We start from the raw sequence: 17,500 nt of genomic DNA on the forward strand, positions 1-17,500 counted from the left end.
TTAAAGAACACAGACCAATAAAGACAAAGAAGATTCCAGAGAGAGAGAATACAGATCAAGAGGAAGATAAACAAAGCACAGAAATGAAGGAAAATACAATAAAAGAGCAAGAGCAAGACATGAGTGGTGAAAGAAGAATGGAAGTCATCACAGATTTAGAATCCAGTGTAGCAAAGAGCGCAGAAACAAGAAATGCAGTGAAAGGCAGTGCATCCCCAGAAGAGAAAACAGGCAGAAATGTCTCAGAACAACCAGTTGCTCTTGAAGATTACAGTGGACATGACAAGAGTAAAGGAGAAGAAGAAGGGGGATTATTTGATAGCCCCCCAGAGTTACGGCAGAAAAGGGGTGCACAGTCAGCAGAAATGGAGATGGGTGCAGTGGACACAGAAGACTTTCCTACCGATAATCTTCTCAAAGAACTTCATTTTCTCAATGCAAGGTAATATTTTTGTCTTATGAATATTTTTGTTTAGGCTTAAAAATTCTGCGCTGTTAGCAGGCACCCAACTTTAATTTTACAAATTTATGATTTAAATCAGGAAAGTAATTATCCCTTTTACAGCTGTGAGAAGCCCTCAGTTTGTAAGCCAAGCAATATCCAAGCTCTGAAGACCCCTAAGAAGCAAAAAAAACTGGAATTCCCTTCTCCTAGAGTGAATGAAGAAAGCAAGGTGCCAGACCAAAAAGATGAATCTGTTACCAGAAGGGTCTCAAAGAGGAAGAGAAAGCGTAAGAATGATACAAATATAATACACTGTGCTATGATCATATGATTTTATAGCTGAGAATATTTTAGGATTTGATATCTTAGATAATGAGATTAGGCATCAGTAGAGAATTTCTTTTCATCCAGTTTTAGTAATAGTTAAAAAAAAAAAAAAAAAAAAAAAAAAAGGTTCTTATTTAATTTTTTCTTTTTAATTCCAATAAGTAATTTCAAAACAATCTCTCCATCCTAATTACAGCAATCAGTTACAATATCACTGAGAAACGGAGGAAAAAGAGTCCCTCTGCATCAAAGCCCCAAGGACAAAAGCAAGAACGGAATGAGGAAGAGCAGGAGAAAAACCAGGACAAAGAGTGGCTTGAACCAATTAACAAGGACTCAGATGATGATGATGGCTGTGGGCTAACTATTGTTGCACAGGAGGAGCAGCCGAAGAAGAGAAAAGCCTCACCACAGAAGCGACCTAAGAAGAGAATGTAAGTGTTAAGATGTAAATACTTTGGGAATATAGATTTATTTTAAACTGAAGCCACCAGAGGTAGCACATACATATATGTCATGCACGCTGTTAGTTTACTTTATTAATTGTTTTTACACATATATAGCTCCACAAATACTAAGTCACCAATGAGAGAATAACAAGTACTACCAGTCTCACTTATTTACCCTTTTCCCTGATTTTCAAACACATTTTCTGGTATCTAATATTTCTCTTAGTAATGTCAATAACTTGATAGTGATTATAAAGTTATTTGGATATAATTCTCTGTGAAAAAGACTGGCAATTAAACTTGTGTATTACACTTGCAGGCGAACAGATGACGAAGGGCATGTACCACAGGAAGTGATTGAACTGATCCAGTCAGGGATTGATGAAGTCTTAGAAGAGAAAGCAGAAAGGACTCACCTCACTGCAAATCATGTCAAGAACATTATCAAAGTAAAGAAATTTCTGAAAGCTTTTATTGGAAGTTTGTGTCTGGAAAGTTTGCCAGCCTGGATTTAGTTTGATTTATATGTAATTTTATCAGATTTTCATTGAATCTTGACAAAAGATTACTGTTTTCTTTAAAAGTTTTACAGTCATTATTGTTTGTTGAGCATTTTTAATATCATTTATTTGATTTTAATTAATTGTTTTGAGACATTTACTTTTCAGACATGGAATAGATCCATAACTCACTATCATATAAAGTTTTTGAAGGTTTTTAGAAAAGTTATTCTTGTTTCATAAGTCTAACTCTACTATAATATGTGCTCAGAGAGTTTTCCATGGCACCCTTTCAGAATGTAATGACTGACGAGAATGTTCTGGCCATGGTTCGTAATACAGTATTAGGGTTGCAAGAGGCTGATGCATCGGCAGTTTATGAACCTACTTTAACCCGTGCCAAGACCAAGTAAGTATGATGTCCATGATTTATGTTGTACATGTGTTGGGAGCCTGATATAGGGCTATACATTATACTATAAGCAGAGTTCCCACACATCCTTAAAAAGTTAAGACCTTGGCAATAGGTATGGTTATAGTCATTATGTAACAGCCAATGATGTGTAGACATGTCATGACTCGTAGTGGGTGGGCTGGTGTACAAAGTTTAGGCCACAAAGTGTAGACAGTTGTGTAATATTACATCAGCCCTGTCACCATAGGGACTTTAAATCTCCTAAATTTTCCCAAGGTACTTCGTTTGTGCAAATGTGCATATATCAGTTATCACCAGTTCACTCATTTGGGGATCTCTATGTGGCTTAGTCATTAATTATTTTTCAATAGCATTAGATTTTGACCTTTGCTGATTGTTGGGACTGTTTACTTAGAGGCCGTAACAAAGGATTTGCTAATGTGGTGGAACTACTGAAAGATGCAAATAGTTTAAGTACCAAGACAAATTGAATTGTGTGTGTGTGTGTGTGTGTGTGTGTGTGTGTGTGTGTGTGTGTGTGTGTGTGTGTGTGTTTGTATCTATCTATATACATGAACATACAAATACGTACTCTCTTTCGCTCCTCCTTTATTTTTTGTCCCCCCCTTTTTTTTCTCTCTCTCCTTTTTTCTTTACCTTTTTCTTTTCTTTTCTTTCTTTTCTTTTCTTTTTTATTTCTCTTTTTCTTTTCTTTTCTTCTTCTTTTTCCCCTCTTCTAGTAATTCCTTCATTTTACATCATTCAAGATCTCTTTTCCCCAAGGGAGCTGATGATGCAGAAAGGAGCCATAAGTACTGTCAACATTTGGGCAGGACTTTCTAACAGCACTGAGAGAGTAAAACCAGCTGTCTACCATGAGACCCGAGCTCTGGCCACCACAGAGTTCCCTGAAGAAGACGAGGATGAGGAATATTGCCCGGATGCAGATGAGCAGGTAAGCTTGGTTTAGTTGGTTTAAATTAGGTTTGCTGTTTTTTTTTTTTTTTTTCTTTCTTTCTTTTTACAACAAATCTATAGGTATAAATGTAACTTCAGTATTGATGAATTCATGTGTTTTAGTAAGAAAAAAAAACAAAAAAAAAACATATTGGTGAAGGTTGGTTTGAATATATAATTAATCTTGATATTCCAGCTACACAGTGATGATGAGAGTTTTATATCAACTGGATTTGGCAGTGATATGGGCTCTCCATACACTCCATCCACCCCTCAGTCGCAGTATACTTCAGGATCTCGAAGTTGTGTCAATACGCCTGCTTCCTCTTGGTTTGTAACTTGAGTCTCTTTTGATTGTATCCACACTATCGAATTGAATCCACTACTTACATCATTGTTGTCAACATGCACATTAGGTATATTCCTTGTAAATTTTCATATTGTTCAACCAATATAACATTAATCTCCCCATAGCATGAGCACTCCAGTTGATCAGCATGTGCAGCCCTTCAAAGCACCCACATTGCAACAGAAGGCAGTACAGAGGGCACTGACTTTTGACAGTGCAGTCAATAATAAGGTAAGAGATCATGAGAATTTCTGCTTTTCAAATATCTCTTTATTTTATGGTACTGAAATTTGTCTGTACTTTTGTGTACCAGCTAATTCATGTAAGGGTCATATGTAAAAATTTGTACTGTTGTTTATTAATCTCTTGGATCTAGAAGATGCAAATATTATGTCATGAAAAAAATGACTGAATGGTGGATGATGAGCATGTATTGCCATGGAAAAATTTGGATGTGTGGTGGGCGGGGATGTCATGCCCTAAGTGCAGAGACCTATTGGAGGGAGATTATATTGAGTGGGTCTTTAGAAAGGAGATCTTGCATTATTTTTAGCAGTAAACAAGAGTGGAATTTACCATCTGTTAGCCATGATTAGAAGAACATCTCCAACAAGGACACTATTTCCATTCACTGTAACCTATACCAGCCTACGTTGACTGGTGGTACTGGGTAAGTTACAGAATATTTTAATTTTATGAATATAGAGAAAAGAAAATGACACATGTAACATTGTTATTGTTATTACACAGAGTTGTATACTAGCTGGAAAGATAATATGGAGTCTCCTCAAGGAAAACAGTCTATTACAATCTTGATACAGCATAACAAATAACAATAATAAACCTTGGAGAAGGACAACAGCATATGTAAATTAAGAGCAAATAGCATAGCAAAGAGGAAGTAAGGAGTCTTGATGCTGTGCATGAGTGTTTGTTTGTTCAGGGTCTATAAGACACACACCTGGCAAAGTCACACAGCTAAGCATAATTCCCAGATTTTGGTGCATGTGTGAGCTGTGAGACATAATACCCAGTGTGTTAATGGTTGCATATGGTAAAGAGTAATTTAAAACCAAAATATTTTATGACTCATCTCTTTTACCTAAAGAATCTAACCCTTTTACTTTTTATTTTACCTTTTCCTAAGCAGAACTCCTTTCATCTTTTGTTACTTTTGTAGAAACAATTGACAGCTTACAAATAAACCATATCACAGGAAGAACTTGTGAGTCAGCGCACAAGATCGAAACTTCCCCTGACAGAGACACCTCTAGAGTGCCTAGAGATGGCCTTCAAACCACCTGATGTGACCAAAGATATGTATGGGACAGTGGTTGATGACGAAGAGTGGAAGCGGTTCCTTATTGACTTCATTCATCCACTAAGTAGGATATTTTTATTTTTTATTTTAGGGTTGTGGTGGATGGGGTGGGGATTTTAAGAATTTGCACATTGTGTATATTTAAGTATAAAGATTTTTAAGCAGTTTCTTTATTATGCTTAGTTCTTCTCTTCCTTTTAATTCATCTTATATTTTTCTACATTTTCTAGAATATAGCCTTTTACATCAAGTTTTTGATAGCATATAGATACACAGTGAACAAAAATTTTTCCTTTGTTTTCCCATACATCTTGTCACTCACCTTCCTTTTTCTGCCTAGACAATGTGGAGGGCAATGAAGATGAAGAGGCTGACCCAGAGTACAACATCCTGGAGGATAAGGAGGATGACTTGGACTTGAGGGAAGAGATGAGGGGTGACCGAGCTGTCCAGATCTCAAAGAAGGAAATCAACGAGCTCATGACAGAACTCCTCGACACCCTGGTGGATAATGGCAAGAATGCTCCCGTGCGTGCCCACCTCTCGCAACAGTTCCGGCACAAGGAGAAGAAATATGAACTCAGCGTCCCCAAGCTTGACCAACAGAAAGAAAATGTGAGTAGGAATGGTTTGGCGTAGACTGTGAAGTAGTGCAGATGCTATGGGATGTTGTAGTGATACCAGGAATAGGAACAGTTAATGCCTCACCTTTTTATACTTCCATTTTTCTCTTTCCCTTTACCTTGTATTTCTTTCTTTTTCTTCATTTCCTCTTTATCCTTACTCTTTTACATGTTCCTCTATTTATCATTATTTTTATTGGTATTGAAATAATACTGATAATGATATGGTTATTGTTATTATTATCAGGAGTATTATTTTTGATTATTATTATTATCATTCTCATTGTTGTTGTTTTATCATCATCATCATTGTCATCATTTCATCACCATCTCATCATAAATCATCAATCATCAGTCATTAATCATCATCATCAATAATAATCATCATCATCCTTTCAACTTCAATATTATCTTGTTATTTTGTGCTACAGACTTTACATGTATTTTTAACTACTTGCTGCTGATTACACATATTATCTGTATTTTTTTTTATAGATTTTATATTCACATAGATGGCTTCCAGGTGCTTAGACACCAGATTTCTCCTTTCTTTGAATTTTAGGATTTTTTTTCTAATTATGTTAATATTGATATTATTATTGACATTTGATTATTATAATGCTTTGAAAATACTAAAAACAATAAAGAATTAAAGACTTTCTAAAAATCAAGGAGAACCATTGAAAGGTTAGATAGGTAGGACTAGTAATTGATTCCTTCTGAGTAAGCACTTGTGGAGCCATCTGCGTGTTAAGACAATTAATGAACTAAAAAAATACTGTGGACATCACATATATTTTTGCTAGACTAGCAAAATATAGGAAATCAACAAATCGTAAGATAAAAGTTAGATTGTAGGCTGTACTTCAGATGTACTTTCTTGATGTCTGGTTATAAAATCTTAAATATTTTCCTTGTATATTTACAGGTAGAAGCCCCAACTCCTGGTGCTATTTGGGTAGAAGTCCTCACAGCAAAGTTCACACCCAAGCAATTGGAGACGCTCAAGTGTCAAATGACTCAACATGTTCAGTTACTCCTCACCTCATGGCTGCTTTGTAGTGGATCTTCTGCAATGGAAAATGTTGCTGAGGATTATCTTAATATCTTGGTTTGTAATATATTATTTTGTTTTGTTTGAAAGTGTTTATATACTTTGCTTGAAGTGATTTTTATCAGCAGTAGTTGCTTTAGGATATATTTGTATTTTATCCTGGCCCCCTTTCTTTCTGTGTTTCTAGAGAAAGACATTTTTGTATAATTTTTGACCTCATTGTTTTGTTTGAACACTGGCTTAATTGTAGGAGAATCCCACTAAGGTGTTTGCAGTCAGAATATATCAATTCCAGAAAGAAGTTAAGAAGTATGAGGAGACGAGCGAGTACTCCAACACATACTTCAGGACAGTGAATTTGGATGCTGCTATGGAAACTATAGAAATAGTAAAAAAGAAAGCTGTGAAGCAAAAAATACCAAATCAGGAAAGGTAAGTTCTGATGTATTCATGAATTTCTTTTTCTAGTTCATCAATCTATATATGTATTTAGACATAGATATAGATAGAGAAATATACATACATATATTTTTTTAAGAATCTGAAGTGAAGAGAATTGAACTTTCAAAACCTGTGCTGTAATCTGATATTTACTATTAGATGTTGATCTTTACTTCTATATATTTCACTCTATCATTGCACATGCGTGTTTGCATGTGTGTGTGTTTCATCTTATTTGTGTGTACATGGAGGGGTGGATGGTTCTTCCTTCTTCTTTGCTTTTCATTGCATTTTACTTTTATTAAAGGAAAAAAGTGACAGAGCTGAACAAGTTTGTGACTGAGTGCATCTTAGAGTCCAGGGCTTTCCCTTATCCAAAACTGCTACCAACACGGATGCTTCACATGCCAGGTCCTACTACAAAGGCAAAGTTTGTGCCATCAGAGGATGTGTAAGTTTAAGATTGGGGTTTATTTTTCTTTTTGCTTTGATTCTTCTGTTTTGAGTAGAGTAGGGCTTGTTACTATTCTTGTAATTGTTATTTTTGTTATTATTATTATTATTGATATTATTATTATTATTATTTTTATTTTTATTATTATTATTATTATTATTATTATTAAGTATATCTGTTTTTAGTTATCTATTCTTCTTTTATTTGATTCTATTTTTGTATGAGTAATTGTATATTTTTCTGCTATTTTTTTCTCATCCTTTTTGATATTTGTTTGTGTTAATCTAAAATTGAATCTGTTTTTATTCCTTTTCTAGCATACATATTCTGAGCTTGATTGCCAAACTGAGATTGATATTTGTTTTAGTATAGAAATAATGATAATAATTATCTTCATTGATATATTTGTAGTCTTAATACTTAGTGTTGATTACATATTAGTAATTTAAAGAAAATCTTGAATTCTGAGTGTTTTGTATTTTTTGCTGGATTTAAATAGTGTATAATATGAACATTGAAGTAATTTATCAAACTCATAATCTCCTCTAATTTTCTTGAACAATAAATGATTGTTTGATATTCTCTTTATTTCATACTGAGTATCATTGATGTTTATAAATAGACTGATTCACATACAGAGCCAGTGAAAAGAACATTTATGATAGTGGTGAAGAGGTACATCATTCTGAAAAAAATTCACTTCCTGACAAGAAAATCACCTGTAAAATGTTGACTACAAAATGTAACCTCCTCATATCATTAAACCCAGGATTGTGAACAGGCTAAAAATATACATCTAAGTTTTTAAACTTGGTCTGACAAATTGACAACTTCTTAACCATGAAACCCTCTAGGTTAATTGCCATGGGATTTGAGCGTTACCTGGACCCTAAGCACCGCAACACAGATGTCAGTCGGCGCTCAACAAAAATGATTGAGGCCATTGGCTACACAGTGCAAAACATGGTAATAGCCAAAACGGCAGAACAGGTGTTCAACAGGATTATGAATATCAAGAGAAAAGCCTCTGAAGACCAACCCTCAAATGTGATTTACGTAAGTGCTAATCAAGTACTTATTTTGGTTGTGAGTGCTGGGAAGTTTACATGATCTTGATGAAGAAAGGAACATTTTTGTTATTATAAATATTATAATTACTGTTTTTAATGCCAATTGTATGAGGCTTATGAAATGAGACCTTTTTTTCTTCTTATTTTCTTCCTCCTCTTCTTATCTTGTATGAAGACAGGAAGTCAGGATTCTAAAGTATTGATGATTTTAAGACGTAGTGCCACCTAGAACCTCATACCTTCATGGTAGAAAACGACTTAGTCCAATATTCATTAAGTCCCTTCTGCAGGAGTACCTGGGCACAGGTGTCCTGAATATCCCAGAGGCTGAGCCTGAGGCCTTACTGCCTTGTGTTCCCTGCCCTGTCTATGATTACCCAGATGACTGTGTGGAAGGCATGTGGCATAGACTGATTAAGGAGAAGAAGAAGTATATCATGAGCCTTAAGCACCAGGAAATCCTCAGGGAGAAGGCTGTCAAAGCCAAGGCAGAAGCTGAGAAGACCAAGCAGCGCCCTCCACCTCCGCCTCCAGTAAGTTGGATCTTTAGACTTTGGAGTTTATACATTGTAGAAATTGTGGGAATTCGCTATCTCTGAATTTCTTTTGAATTTTGAGATAGAAATTTGACTTGCTATATCCATATACAATCCTAGAGGTACGTTTCACTTTCCATAAAAATGTAAGCAGTATGAAATATAATATTCAATATATTATTGTAATCATCATATTGAAAATACAAAGTTATATGTAATGTACTTTGTATTAGAATTTTATATTAATCAATTTTTTTTAAAGACCATGGGAAATGAAAAGTACCCTCAGCATTGTAGAAGCTATAATGCACATGCATATTATCCTGTCATTGCAGGTTCAGAACATTTTGATTATCCAGGCACCAAATGGGAATACACAGCTTATCATACCCAACAACATTGGTCCAATTGTGACGCAGCCCAACATAGTCTTGCCACCAAACAACATTTCACCAGCCATCATTCAGCCTACCACAGCTTCCACTGCAGCTTTTCTACCCATCAGCAGCCAGCCACTTGTACTTAACATGATGGAAGAGGCAACACGTGTAACAAATCCATCTATGGGAATGAGCTCAGCATTGGCAGTCATGCCTTTATCGAATGAGTCCATGGCAGCTGCAAACACAACTACAACAGAGGTTGTAGGAACTAGTCAGTGGAATCCAGCCACTGCCACTCCAACAGTGACATCAGTTCAGACAACAGAGAGTGCTGCTACAGCAATCTTAACACCCTTCACAGAGCAAGAGAATGATATCCATTGCCAAAGCAGTGATCCTTTGCAAGAACAGAATACAGAATATCCAGATGAAGACAGGCCTCTAACAGAAAATGGGGAGGAGAAAGACGGAGTAGCTGAAGGTAGTGATGGTGAGTCACTACCAGACTTAATGGGTGAAGACAGCATGCAAGTAAATTTTGAAGCCTCATCAGCCATCTGTAAGTCTTCAGATGTTGAGAGTCAGTCATGTAGAGACACCCAGTTGAACAAAAATATCGCCTCAACATTGAAAACCACTTTATGCACTCCTCTGAAGGTGAATCCCACTAACACAAATAGTATACCTACTCCTCTTCTCCACATGCCCTCTCTGTTAACCACACCACAAAAGATAGATGAAAAGGGACCAGCAGCTGTGTGTGTGTCTTTTTCTCCTCTTAAGACCCCAGTCATATCCATCCCTACACCTGACAAGTCCCTTTCAACACCAGAGAAAAGCTTTGCAGAAATCCTTACACCAGCATTCATACTTGATGGACAGTTGCAAACAAAATCACATGTTAAATCATTAGAGTCATCACTATCGGATAATAATAGTGTAATTAGTAATGTGGAAAATACATCTGCTGCTAGTGTATCTGCAATTAGTCCTACAAAAAGTGTTTCAAGTGCTTTCAGTGAGAACATAGAAAACAAAAGTAATGTGTCTGCACCACACACAAATCAAAGCCCACAAAATATCAGTGAAAAGGAAGCTGAATCTGGAAACACTACACCTGCAAAGGCAAACAGTATAACCTTAGTTACTTCAGTCTATCAGAGCCCTATTCTGTCATCTGAAGTACGGGATGCAACAGGTTCCATAACAGTAATGAACCTCACTCCAAAGAAATCAAAACCTGCACTTAGAAGAATCTCTCCGGCCAAGATTCTTCGGTCCCCCATAAAGACATCCCCCATGAAACAAGTCTCTCCCATTCTGAGAAAGTACCATAGATATTCCCCCAAGAAGCGCAGGAATTTGCCCAGCAGCAAAAAGCTTTCTCCAATTCTTCCTAAGATTGTAAGTATAGTTATTTGACATCTTTGTGAAATTGTGTAGCATGGAATTAGTAAGAATCATTAGATGAGGTTGATAGGTAGTTCACAGACTAGAATTACTTTTTAATCATAAGGTGCACTTAGCATTTTTTCTGATTTATTTTTTTGTCTTTCAGCTTCCCCCAAGGAAAAGAACATTAAAACCAAAACCTGTTAAGATACCGCCATTTATTCAGGAATCAGTTAATACAAGAGGGAAGAACAAGAAGAGTTCAGGGTAAGGAATTATTATGGTTGGAAGTAGCATTGTTTCATTTATATAACAGGAACCTGTTTCTTTGAAAAACAATTTCATTCTTTAGTCCAAGCCACTGTTGATACACCACATCTACAGATTTTTTCAGTTCTGGAATGAATCTCCTTCCTTCCCCTCTCTTTCTAATTTATGCACTTCTCCCATTTACTCTAGCTTTCATCCTCATCCTCCTACACCCTCCTACTTTCTCTGTTCTTTCCCTCTCCTTTTTCCTATTCTCTGTCTCCTCCAACTTGTCTAATTCCTCTCTTATCCAAAGCTCTCAGAGCTACCTGCACAATGAACAGAGACAATCTGATGGAGACCTGGTCCAGATGGAAGACGAGATGGTTCTGGAAGCAGACACAGGAAGTGAGGCTGCAGGGGAGGCAGCGAGTGATAGTGTCAGTGACACAGGGCAGTCCAAAGCAGATGAAGTTCAGCAGTCAGAGGAGGAGTTTGAAGAAGATTACTTGGAAGAAGAAGAGGAGGAGGAGGAAGAGGCAGCCCAGGTATGGGATGAATGAATAGAGTGTCCGTTTTTTGTCTGTATCTTGGAAGTTCTTGAAAAGCAAAAGAAAATGTTTGATTTTAAATAGTAAATGTCAAATATTTTATATATTCATTTTGGCATTCCAAATCACAACAGGAACGAGAGGAGCACCTTGCAGCTCTCCTGAAAGCCTCTTCAACCATTGCATGGCGAAGGGGTGGATGCGATGCCTCAGAGAGAAAGCTCAGTGGGGGGGGAGATGCCCCAGGAGAAAGGAGGCTCAACAAACAACAGCGAAGGTTGCAAGCTCGTATCACAGCCCTTTCAAGTGTGCCTGATACTGTTACACAAGACAAATGTAAGTACAGTATTCATCTGTTACTTGTCTGCACTTGAACATTATTATGAATAGTCTTTTTGAATGCCTTATATATATATATATATATATATATATATATATATATATATATATATAAATATATATATATAAATATATATATATATATATATATATATATATATATATATAAATATATATATAAATATATATATGAAATATATATATTTATATATATATATATATATATATATATATAAATATATATAAATATATAAATATATAGATATAGATATATAAATATATAGATATAGATATAGATATATATAAATATAAAAATATATATATATACATATATATATTTATATATCTATGTATCTATATATATATACATATATATAAATATACATATATAAATATATAAATATATATATAAATATATATATAATATATATAAATATATATATATATATATATATATATATATATATATATATATATATATATATTTATATATATATATATATATATATATATATATATATATATATATATATATATATATATATATATATATATATATATATATGTATATGTATATGTATATGTATATATATATGTATATTTATATATATATATATATATATGTATATATATGTATATATATATATATATATATATATATATATATATATATATATATATATATATATATATATATATTTATATATTATATTCTTTGTTTTTGAATGAAAAACTTTTGGGGGGAGTTGGGGGATGTTCACTTCTTTTTCCTCCCTTTACAGATTTTTTTAAAAAGTAGTGACCATAGATAATAGATACTCTCAGGATATTAAGAATGCTTAGAGAACTGGACTATCAAAACTGTTCTAATATTATATTGTGAAAGTTTTACCATATGATTTGTAATTTGGCCTTTTCACTTTCCTCTAGTTATGGCGCAGAGCTACCTTATGAGAGTGCGGGAGGCACTGACAGGGAAGGATCCCTCATTGTTCAGGGAGTTTCTCTATATCCTTAATGAATTTACTGAGAATCAAACCAGCACCCCCCTTGAGCTGTATGGGCAGCTGTGTGAGGTAATGAGAACAGACTTCTGTGGTTTCTTGAAAGTTGAAAGTATTAAATTGGCAGATTATTTATTATGAGGATTGTTAGCTTGTACTATCTAAAACCGAGACTGTAAATGCTCTAGTAACATATTATTTGTGCTCAAAATCTAGAATAGTGAAGTTAAATATAACTGCCTGAAGTATGCACAATTTGCTAATATACTATTATATGTCAATAAAGGATTGACAATCAGTCACTGTGAGAATGGTGCCAAAAAGCTTGCAACCTTTGCAGTCAAGCTAGACTCTATGTCTGTTTTAATACATGCTATTCATGTTATCTAATTTGTCGCAGCAACTCACTCAGACATCAGGGTAGAAAATTTAGGCCACTTTTAAACTTGATTAAAGGATGCATTTCCTTTCCAGCTTTTGAAGGATTTCCCGCATCTCACAGAGGAGTTTGTGTCTTTTCTGCTCCCCCAGCAAGCCATGGCAATAGGCAAATACGCTCAATACTGTGCTATTCACCGTATGAGGGACTTCTTAGAGAAGCTGGAGGTTTGTTTCACTCCTACTTATAATTTTTGTATGTTTTGCAAATGCAGGCATATTTTGTACTAATCTTCTACTTTTTGCATCTTATTCCAACTTACTGATACAGCAATAGAGTATTTCCTTGTCTATCCTTCTTTTGAGTATATGGGTTTCCTCTTCTTTCCAAAATAAGTTTGGAGCTCATGTTGGAATTCCACATTGAATAAGCTCCCACGTGGCAAAAAACATGCTGGTTATAAAAGTCTTTCACAGACTGTTTATTAGCCTTTTTCCCTTTTTCCGACTGCCCCAACAGCTGCAGTTCCGCAAACAGCCTCAGTATATCCAGAAGATCATCCGGATGCTCCAGTCACTCCAGAATCGGCCAGACTTTGAGATTGAAGATGTGAAGGCTGCCATGGCCCCTTTGCTAAGATATCCACATCTTGTCGAGTGTTTCATGCAGTGCTTCCCCTCACAAGCTCCAGCACCCAGGTGTGTGTAATTGGGATTTCTGAATGTAGATACATCTTGTAATTTTCCGACACTAAATTTTATCATTCAAAGACATTACAAAACCTTGTTTAAATAATTTACCTATATATTATAACTTTTCAAACACCAGATTTTATCATTCAATTTTTTTTATGTCACATACATATGTTTAATTGATAATGTCTAATTTTAAAAGTAACTTTTCTTCAACCTTTACATCAGAAACATTCATAAATGAATAAACTCTACCAGTATTTTGTATAACGGTAGAATTTTATAGAAAAAATAATTTACTTCTGGTCTCCCTAGTCTACCCAGTGACTTTGAAGATGTGTCATTGGACCAACCGGCCACACCAGACAGTGCAGAGAACCTGGTATTGCCTGATGATGAACTGAACACATCACCTGATCATTGTGTTTGTCCTTGCCATGTCTCTGATACTCGCACCACAGCCAATGCAACAGTACAGCATGGCTCCTCTGGCTCAGCTCGCAATGATCACTGTCAGTCCTGTGCTATAAGGGTATGTACAAAAGTTATACAAAGTGTATTTATGTTCTTATCAGCTTGCTTGTTTGTATGTAGCAGTCAACATCCAATTTGGTAATAACAGACCAAGTCCAGTAATCTTGTTTTAGCCAGACATTCAAGCCTAAAATGTGTTACCTATTTAATGCAATATATTACTCAGTTCCTATTATTATTAATGTTATTGTTATAATAGTGATGAAAGTAATAGTAATGATAATGATAAACAAGGATGGTGATAATAATAGCAGTAATGGTGATAATAATGATATTACTAATATTATTTTTGTCAGTAATAGCAATTATAATGGAAAAAACAACTTTCTATTCCTCTAATGTTCACACATACAGTGCACGTCAGAAATCTTGGCATGAGAGGGACTGCGTCAAGATTTTTAACGCTTTTTTGGTAATGCCCCTCTAATATCATGCAAATTGACCTATAATCTTGGCAGTTTCAGATATCACTCAATTACCTCTGGGCAGTGACAGTGAGCACAATTGCTACGTGCTTTTTTTTGTGAATAGCCTAGAATTTTTTCTGAGCTCTGTCGCTGTTTTTGGCCAGTGTGTTCTGATGGCTGCCTTAAGTTTGGGGATTGATGAGGTATCATGCTCATGTAATCTGTTTTTCATTATTGCCCACAAGTTTCAATAGGATTTAAAGCTTTGCATTATGGCAAGGTGCACCATCCTGCATAAACACGTCTGTTTGACACTGCTCAAAGCAATCTTCCAAATTATCACTCAGTAGCTCCAAATATCTGTCTGCATTCATCAAAACATTCCTTGGTACTATTACCAATGTCCTCACACGGAGGTAACCAAAGGCACACCAAACCATCAATTCATCTGGATAATTCAGTCCCTTGGATGAATCTTGGGTCACACGGATCACTTCCATGTCAGCGATAAACTTTGCCGTCTCTGTTTCCAGTTACACTCATCATCGCTCCATAACACTCGTTTCCCCTTGTCCTCGTCTCACTGAAGATATTTCTTGCAAAAAGCAACCCTATTTTGCCTCTGCTTAACCCATTGGTCGCGGTATTATGCAATATGGCGTGTAGTCCCCTAACTTTATTTATTTTCAACTCGGGTGGCGTATGGGACCGCACTGGAGTGTGCATGCGCGCAGTGGTGCTGTCTTCCCTCTTTCGCGCAAATATTTTGTTTACTTATATCTCAGAAAAAATAAGTATGCAAAAATTTGCAAAAACCCTTGCCTTGCAAATACATGCAAACATGCAAACATATGTAAATGCGCTCAGAAAGAGTGGCGGGCGTGGTTTTAGCACGCGCAATAGGCGAACAACTCATTTGGCGGTAAACAGCCCATCGCACACGCAAGCCCGGGGGTGGTGGGCCTGGGCCCTGTAAGGCCGCAAGGGGAATGCCGGCTTGGCGGCTGATATTCCTTGGCCCACTCAGCTCCCATGCCGCGCGGCCGCCCACTGCTCGAAGGGGATCAGCTGTCAATTGCACGGTGCATCATATGATACCATCCGCAGCCAGTGGGTTAAGAGTAAAAATTGGTTTCTTGCGAGCAATGCATTGGGAAAATTTCATCATTGTCTGATGTGTCTCAGACACATCAGCCAGTAATGCAGGGTTCCTTTCTTCTAATTCTGGTGCTGTTATTCGTGGCTGACTATCCACCTGCCTCCTGAGCACATTTAATGTGCATGTTTTCTGTGGCCTCCCTGGCTGCTTTTTCTGCAGTGACTGGTCAGTGTCTCCACAGTCATGAAATTTTGTTGTCCACCTCTGGACACTTCGCAATGAAATTCCGATTGTATTTGATATTTCAGTATTGAACTTTCCTGCCTTACAGAATGCTGTAATAACAGCAACCTGATGACTTTTCATATGTTTTGCTCCAAAAACAGCAACAGAACTGCTAGGCTATTCACGAAAAAAACACGTAGCAATTCTGCTCACTGTCACTGCCCATAGGTAATTAAGTGATATCTGAAACCACCAATGTGGAGTTAGATGAGTAATCTATCAGCTGACGGGGCATGAAGATTATAGGTTGATTTGCATGATATTAGAGGGGCATTACCGAAAAACGTCAAAAATCTTGGCGGGGTCTCTCTCGCGCCAAGGTTTCTGACGTGCACTGTACAGTACTGACTCTATTAACAATTAACTTTGCCAACCATTAGATATGAATGTGAGCTGCAATCATAGTCATGGTGTCCTATACTTTTTTGTTTTTGATACTATCACACGTAATTCTACTCACATCATACTACTTTCAGTTTTCTGAGGGAAGAGTTTACCTTCAGTATGGCAAGACATTACGTCCAGCGAGGGTCACTTACTGCAATGGAGACTCCAAGGAAGAAAAGGACAGTGTGGCAAAGGAAGGAGGCAGATCCCAAGGTGGTAGTGGAGGTCCTCAGAATGATATGGAAACAGGCAGCAGAGTAAAGAGTGGTGTGGCAAGAAAGTCGAAGGACACTACTAGTGGTGAAAGTGGCTCAGCCGTGAGAAACAGGGAAGGGCTTAGTCAGGTGGAAAACAAAGATAAATTGGGATCTAATCATGGTGATAAAAGAGAATATATTGATAGGAGAAGACATGATGAATCATCAGAACCCATGAATGATGATGTATCAAGTAGGAGACAGGAAAACACTTACAGTAGGAGAGATAATTCTGATGGCAAGTGTGCTCAACCAAAGAGAAGTTCTAATGCTAAGGAAAGGAATGAGAAAAGTGATGGAGGGATTGGGGTTGCTGGTGCTGGCTCTGAAAAATCATCAGCTCAGGGGAAGAATAATGCTGGTCGCGGTTCCCAGAAAACGAGTAATAAGAAACCTTCCTTCCTTGTGTGCTCTCCACCAAAAGAGGTCCATAATGAGAATGCTGTCTTGCCTTCATGCCCAAGAACAAAGAACTTACAGAACTTCAGCTCTGTTGGAGAACTCTTAGCTCCACATGTGGTAGAAGAGAGACAAAGACATAGTTCGAATACTTCAGGTGAGGAAGAACAAATGGAGTTTAGTCCTAGATCTCAGAATGTGA

General features: G+C 36.4%; 1 protein-coding gene across 3 annotated transcripts in view; it reads left to right on the top strand.

The window, feature by feature from the left end:
• The window catches only part of LOC113822247 (GON-4-like protein), a 26,035-nt gene that overhangs the window by 6,798 nt on the left and 1,737 nt on the right, over positions 1 to 17,500 (top strand). For all 3 annotated transcript variants that reach the window (XM_027374785.2, XM_070129023.1, XM_070129024.1), the window contains exons 2-25: positions 1 to 442; positions 566 to 732; positions 969 to 1,206; positions 1,541 to 1,670; positions 2,018 to 2,130; positions 2,920 to 3,091; positions 3,290 to 3,423; positions 3,568 to 3,673; positions 4,659 to 4,827; positions 5,104 to 5,378; positions 6,315 to 6,497; positions 6,736 to 6,872; positions 7,189 to 7,332; positions 8,190 to 8,391; positions 8,696 to 8,938; positions 9,277 to 10,728; positions 10,883 to 10,983; positions 11,282 to 11,513; positions 11,651 to 11,852; positions 12,786 to 12,931; positions 13,334 to 13,465; positions 13,758 to 13,936; positions 14,246 to 14,462; positions 16,732 to 17,500. The exon at positions 1 to 442 is cut by the window's left edge and continues 836 nt beyond it; the exon at positions 16,732 to 17,500 is cut by the window's right edge and continues 410 nt beyond it. In XM_027374785.2, the coding sequence (XP_027230586.2) occupies positions 1 to 442; positions 566 to 732; positions 969 to 1,206; positions 1,541 to 1,670; positions 2,018 to 2,130; positions 2,920 to 3,091; positions 3,290 to 3,423; positions 3,568 to 3,673; positions 4,659 to 4,827; positions 5,104 to 5,378; positions 6,315 to 6,497; positions 6,736 to 6,872; positions 7,189 to 7,332; positions 8,190 to 8,391; positions 8,696 to 8,938; positions 9,277 to 10,728; positions 10,883 to 10,983; positions 11,282 to 11,513; positions 11,651 to 11,852; positions 12,786 to 12,931; positions 13,334 to 13,465; positions 13,758 to 13,936; positions 14,246 to 14,462; positions 16,732 to 17,500 (6,285 nt within the window). The remainder of the gene's footprint in view (positions 443 to 565; positions 733 to 968; positions 1,207 to 1,540; positions 1,671 to 2,017; positions 2,131 to 2,919; positions 3,092 to 3,289; positions 3,424 to 3,567; positions 3,674 to 4,658; positions 4,828 to 5,103; positions 5,379 to 6,314; positions 6,498 to 6,735; positions 6,873 to 7,188; positions 7,333 to 8,189; positions 8,392 to 8,695; positions 8,939 to 9,276; positions 10,729 to 10,882; positions 10,984 to 11,281; positions 11,514 to 11,650; positions 11,853 to 12,785; positions 12,932 to 13,333; positions 13,466 to 13,757; positions 13,937 to 14,245; positions 14,463 to 16,731) is intronic.

This window comes from Penaeus vannamei, chromosome 13 (assembly GCF_042767895.1).
Source record: "Penaeus vannamei isolate JL-2024 chromosome 13, ASM4276789v1, whole genome shotgun sequence".
Lineage (NCBI taxonomy): Eukaryota > Metazoa > Arthropoda > Malacostraca > Decapoda > Penaeidae > Penaeus > Penaeus vannamei.